Below are 5,923 nucleotides of genomic sequence, written 5' to 3'. Positions count from 1 at the left end.
AGGAGCCTCTGAACACCCCCGGAGCCCTCCGGAAATTTTTTTTTTTTTTTTTACGCCGAGCAATTGCCAGGCCCGCAGGGTGGGTGTTGCATTGCACCGCTCGGCGCGCAGCTGGTCCGCCGAGTGCGCAGGGGGCAAGCCCGGGGGTCTAAAAGGGCGGGAGGAGCACGCCCCGGGTTTCCCAGCTTTGCAGCCTCCTCTCTGCAAAGAAGAAAAGCAAGTGGCTTTTGGCGCGAAAGCCTTGGCGCCTCCCCTGATTTTTATGGAAATCAAGAGGGCGGGGTAAATCCGCTTTCCTCTGCCTTTCTCCCTCCCCCTTGTCTGTGCCGCAGCCCCCTTCTCTCCCCGCCCCCCGGGTGTGTCAGATTTTTCAGTTAATAATATCCCCCGAGCTTCAAAGCGCAGCCAGTGACAGTCATCTGTCTGGACGCGCTGGGTGGATGCGGGGGGCTCCTGGGAACTGGGTTGGAGCCGAGCTAGCGCTAGCCAGGCGCAAGCGCGCACAGACTGCAGCCACCCGAAGACCACCCCCCGCCCCTGGCCACCCGGGGACCCCCGCACAGAATCGCCTCCGGATCCCCGGCCGTCGGCGGGAGGTAAGGAGCGGGGGGCGCAAAGCGCCCGGCGCCCCGGGAGCGGCGAACGCGGCGGGAAGGCAAGCCCTGGACGAGTTCGCGGCTGGCGCACAGGGCGCCCGACTGTGCCCGGGGGAACTGTTTCTGCTTCCGAAACAAAACCCTCTCGGGGTTTTCCCTGAAGAGCCAGTTCCAGTCCCCAGGGCTCCCGGACTGGGAGAGACCCGCCCTAATCCATCTAGTGCCCTTGCCAGGGGTTGTAATGGCTTCATCGAAAAGAAATTCACCCTTCTCTGAGAACATTTGTCTGCATTTGAGCTGACGGGGAGCCGGTGCGTCCCCACCCCGAAGCTGGGTTCTCCTCCAGAGGGTGCCCCCAGAGGAAGAAGAAGGGGGTTAAGCAGGGCGAGGCCGTCGCGGTGGTAATCTGGGTCACTGCCGCCCCAGCTCCGAGGAGACCTGGCTCTCCTCCTCGCGACCCTCCCCGCGCTGGTGCCCCTGAACCATTCCCGGGGACTGGGGTCCAGGCTCTCCCAGGAAGAGAATGTCGTTGGGGGCTTGGAACAGCGGGGGTGGGGTTAGAGAGGTTCAAAATCAGCTATTGACAGTACTTTCCCTGCAGCGGGTGAACGCTGGGGGCGTCGGATCAAAATTTGGGGGAGGGGGTTCTGGATTTGGGTGCCTGTTGTTGGTCTCGGTCTAGAGAAAGGGTTTTTCCATTTGCAAAGTTTCCTAAACCCCCCGCTATCGCTTGCGCTCCCGAGGTTGCAATTTTACAAAGCGGGGAGGGTTTGAGGGTTCTCCAGAATGCTAGACCCGGTAGCTGGGTTGGAGTCCTGGGCTTCCTGGGAGCAGCGGGCCCTGCTTGGGTGCAACCGCGGGTGTCGGTGGGAGCTAGAATTCTGCAGTCTTGGACAGCCCCCTCCCCCAGGCAGTGCCTTGTGTGAATGAAGAGGCAGTTTCCAAAGTTGCAGAGCTACGCCGCCACCCCCCGCATCTGCATGCCCCCTCCCACCCCCCGTCGTAGACAGCTTGTACACAAAAGGAGGGAGGGAGAGAGCGAGAGACACAACTTCCTCCACCTTCGGGAGCCCTGGGCGGAGTGGGGGGGCTTGGAGGGGAGATTGAGGACGCGGGTGAGAGGGGGCTGACCGCTGCCCGTCCCCACCCCTCGCGCCCCCCATCCGGCTCCGCTTGCCAACCCTCTCCTGGTGTGTCTGTCGGTTGCAGTGTCGGAGGTTGGCGCGGGCCCCCGCCCTCCGCGCCCCCCACGGGAAGGAAGCACCCCCCGAACTAAAAAGAGCGCAGCGGGAAGAAGCCCTCATTCGGCGGCCAGGAGGCGAGCCGATGCCGAGCTGCAGCGCGTCCACCATGCCGGGGGTGATCTGCAAGAACCCGGACCTCGAGTTTGACTCTCTGCAGCCCTGCTTCTACCCGGACGAAGATGACTTCTACTTCGGCGGCCCCGACTCGACCCCCCCAGGGGAGGACATCTGGAAGAAGTTTGAGCTGTTGCCCACGCCCCCGCTGTCGCCCAGCCGTGCCTTCCCGGAGCACAGCCCGGAGCCCCCGAACTGGGCCACCGAGATGCTGCTGCCCGAGGCCGACCTGTGGGGCAACCCGGCCGAGGAGGACGCGTTCGGCCTGGGGGGCCTGGGCGGCCTCACGCCCAACCCGGTCATCCTCCAGGACTGCATGTGGAGCGGCTTCTCGGCCCGCGAGAAGCTGGAGCGCGCGGTGAGCGAGAAGCTGCAGCACGGCCGGCCGCCCGCCGCGGGGCCCGCGGTCCCGGCCCCGGGCGCGGGCGCCACCGGCCCGGCGGGCCGCGGGCACAGCGCAGTGGCTGCGGGGCCGGGCCGCGCCGGGGCCGCCCTGCCCGCCGAGCTCGCCCACCCGGCCGCCGAGTGCGTGGATCCCGCCGTGGTCTTCCCGTTCCCGGTGAACAAGCGCGAGCCCGCGGCGGCGCCCGCCGCCCCGGCCGGTGCCCCAGCGGCGGGGGCCGCGGTCGCCTCGGGGGCGAGCGCCGCAGCCCCAGCGGGCGCCCCGGTGGCCGCTCTTCCACGCACCGGCGGCCGCCTGGCCAGCGGCGGTGACCACAAGGCCCTCAGCACCTCCGGAGAGGACACCCTGAGCGACTCAGGTAAAGAGCGAGCCAGGGTCCGGCTGCCCTCCTGGGGTACCGGGGCTGGGGGTGGCGCCGGGTTTGTGGTTCGTGGGTTAGGGTGCTGGGGGAGAGTCGTTTGGAGGTAGTTGCCGGTGGCCGAGAAGTGGTTTTTCCCAGGCCGATCTCTAGGGTACGGAGGAGAGGGTGGGTGAAAGCTGTGATCTCCACTCCAGCCTCACCTTCCCTGAAGTTCCCTCACCCCACGCCGGGAGCCCGACTCCATCACTGGTCCCCGCCCCGTCCCCCGTCTCTCTGCAGCGCCCTCCGAGGAAGAAAATGAGGAAAAGTTGAGTGGCTAAAGCCGAGTTGGGGTTCAGGGGGCCGCTGGCAGAAACCTGTTAGCCCAGGGGTGGAAAGGGACTCTGCGGCCCGGGTCAGGGGTGGGGAGACGCCCCGAAAAGCACAAGCCTGTGCAAAGTCCTATCTAGGGTGCAGGAAGTTAGGGAGGGATTGCACAGATGGTGAGTACCGACTGTATTTTAGTTTTTCGAACCTCGGTACTCTTTTTTTTTTTTTTTTTTTTTTTTTTTTTTTTTTTTTTTTTTTTTTTTTTTTTTCCCCTCCCTCGGTGGGTGGTGGGCTATTTGCTCCTGGTCCGTCGCCAGCAGGCGGCGATATGCTGGCCGGCAGGCGGGCGAGGATCTGAGAGGCTGGAGGTGGTAGGGCCATCCCTCCCTCCCTTCACTCAGCAGCTGGCGGCCAGTACCGCAGCGGTTGTGTACATTCTCAAGGGGCCGCCTCTTTACAGTGTGCAGTGAGAACCGCCCGGTTTTATCTTCTAGCCAGAGTTCCAGGCCTAATTTCAGATCCGAGCTGTGTTCTGTAACCCAGCGTCCTTCAAGGTGAGGGCGGGCACTTAGCAGGCCCTCCAGGAATGCACACACCCTGAAGCACTCATTGATTAGTTCTATTGTGTGCCTCCTGGTGAAACTGAAGAGCAGGGTTAAAACCAAGACTTTGCCTGAAGGTGAAGAACTCTACCCCAATACTGGAATAGCCCTTGTCCTTGGAGCTGGGAGACTTGGACCTTGAAAACCACTGTTTTCAGAATGCAGATGGATAAAAAGCCTACATTTCCTTCAGGGCTTGAGGACAGATTCATCTGAGCCTCCTGAAAGGAAACTTGGGCATAAGCCTTCAGTTTGAACGGGTCTGTCCCTTTAATGTCTGTGCCTTGACAGCTTTTGGTGAGGAAGCACTTCCTTCCAACAGCTGTCTTCTTGGCAGAAAACCAAAACATTGGCTTAAAGGGACCCACCGACTGGAACAGCCTCACATTTCGGCTTTAGAACAAATCCCACAATTGTTCAGCTTTCCGGTCCCCTTCAGATCAAGCAGAAGATGTGTTTTGATTTTCGTGCTTGCATTTTAAACAATAATTTTCTACCCGAGCATGGTAGTAAATGAGGAGAGAGGGGGAAGACGCACACATGATGCTACACGTTTTTCTGGCCGCTGCGGGTGGCGGTGACTTTGAGAAGAGGTGCCCCCGTATCTGGGTCTAGAGCTCCAGTGGATTACGGCTGCGTAGTTAAGGTGTGATCTTTGCTAAGATGAAAAACTGCTTACCGTATAGTACTCATGTTCCTGGAAGACAAGGTCTTTTTCTTCGTTAGTGAATTAAATCGTTCTTTAGTTTGTTTCACTTCAAATCAAACGCCACCGTGTGTAAGTGGCTGACTGAGGCTCCTAAAGCGAGGAGCCTGGGTTCCGAAGCGTGGAGATGGAAAAATAAGTAAGTCTATGGGGCAGACTAGCGATGATGGTAAAGGCTTACCGTTTACTGAGACTCTTGTCTACGAATTATCTGTCCAACCCAACCTATGGCATTACCCCCCACTTAATAGCTGGGGAAACTGAGGTTTAGAAAATACCTTGCCCAGGGTCGTGCAGCTAGTGTGTGTGATGGAGCCAGGATTCTTGTCTACCTCCAAAGCCGAGGTTCTTTCTCTTTCTGCCACCTGCTCAAGCTTGAATGGAAGATGAAATGCTAGGAGTATGGGGAGGGAAAAAGCATGTACAGCTCTCTTCAGAGACCTGTGCTGATGGATCACAGTGAGAGCAAAGCACGGGCCAGGGCCTGCTCTACGAGACTGTATGTATATTTAATTCATACGTGCCTCATCATGAGAGTAACCCTCACCTTGTTCTCAAAGATGATGAAGATGACGAGGAGGAAGACGAAGAGGAGGAAATCGACGTAGTGACTGTGGAGAAGCGGCGGTCCTCCTCCAACAGCAAGGCCGTCACCACCTTCACCATCACCGTGCGTCCCAAGAGCGCGGCCCCGGGACCTGGGAGGACCCCGTCAGGTGAGCTGATCCTCAAGCGCTGCGTCCCCATCCACCAGCAACACAACTACGCCGCCCCGTCTCCCTTCGTGGAGAGCGAGGATGCGCCGCCCCAGAAGAAGATAAAGAGCGAAGCGTCCCCGCGCCCCCTCAAGAGCGCCATCCCCCCGAAGGCCAAGAGCTTGAGCCCGCGCAACTCTGACTCGGAGGACAGCGAGCGCCGCCGGAACCACAACATCCTGGAGCGCCAGCGCCGCAACGACCTGCGGTCCAGCTTCCTCACGCTCAGGGACCACGTGCCAGAGCTGGTGAAGAACGAGAAGGCCGCCAAGGTGGTCATCTTGAAAAAGGCCACCGAGTACGTCCACTCCCTCCAGGCCAAGGAGCACCAGCTTTTGCTGGAGAAGGAGAAGCTGCAGGCCAGACAGCAGCAGTTGCTAAAGAAAATTGAACACGCTCGGACTTGCTAAACGTGTCTCCGAACTGGACAGTCACTGCCACTTTGCACATTTTGATTTTTTTTTTTTTTTTTTTAAACAAACCTTGTGTTGACATTAAGAATGTTGGTTTACTTTCAAATCGGTCCCCCGTCGAGTTTGGATCTGGGTGGGGAGCAGGACATGAGGGGTTCTGCCAGGACCTCGGGAGAGGGCCTGCAGGACGGGATGCAGGTGGCCCTGGCGGTTTTCCTCCGCGTCACCTCTGAGACGGCGGTCGAAGTCCGTGACCCTTGGGAGACTTCTGGGGCTGTTGAAGTCACCTTGTTTGTTACAAGTGGCCAGACGACAGAAAGTCATTCCTTCTTTTTAAAATGGTGCTTAAGTTCCAGCCGATGCCACATGGGGGTTTGCCATTGATACCCCTGGGAAACATTTCTGTAAATACCACGGACA

General features: G+C 59.4%; 1 protein-coding gene across 1 annotated transcript; it reads left to right on the top strand.

Moving 5' to 3' along the window:
• Positions 1–440: 440 nt before the first annotated feature.
• On the top strand, positions 441–5,500 carry MYCN (MYCN proto-oncogene, bHLH transcription factor). The gene is made up of 3 exons (XM_024118533.2): positions 441–596; positions 1,806–2,715; positions 4,896–5,500. Exons 1-3 carry the CDS (start codon positions 441–443, stop codon positions 5,498–5,500), a joined length of 1,671 nt encoding a protein of 556 aa, XP_023974301.2.
• Positions 5,501–5,923: the final 423 nt, after the last annotated feature.

This window comes from Physeter macrocephalus, chromosome 12 (genome assembly GCF_002837175.3).
Source record: "Physeter macrocephalus isolate SW-GA chromosome 12, ASM283717v5, whole genome shotgun sequence".
Classification (NCBI taxonomy): domain Eukaryota; kingdom Metazoa; phylum Chordata; class Mammalia; order Artiodactyla; family Physeteridae; genus Physeter; species Physeter macrocephalus.
Note: the sequence above shows the minus strand (reverse complement) of the source record. Positions and strands in the feature narration are given on the sequence as shown.

Coding starts and splice junctions, on each gene's coding strand:
- MYCN (XM_024118533.2), top strand. CDS start 441: ATGCGGGGGGCTCCTGGGAACTGGGTTGGAGCCGAGCTAGCGCTAGCC. Junction 597..1,805: donor TCCCCGGCCGTCGGCGGGAG/GTAAGGAGCGGG, acceptor TGTCGGTTGCAG/TGTCGGAGGTTGGCGCGGGC. Junction 2,716..4,895: donor GGACACCCTGAGCGACTCAG/GTAAAGAGCGAG, acceptor TTGTTCTCAAAG/ATGATGAAGATGACGAGGAG.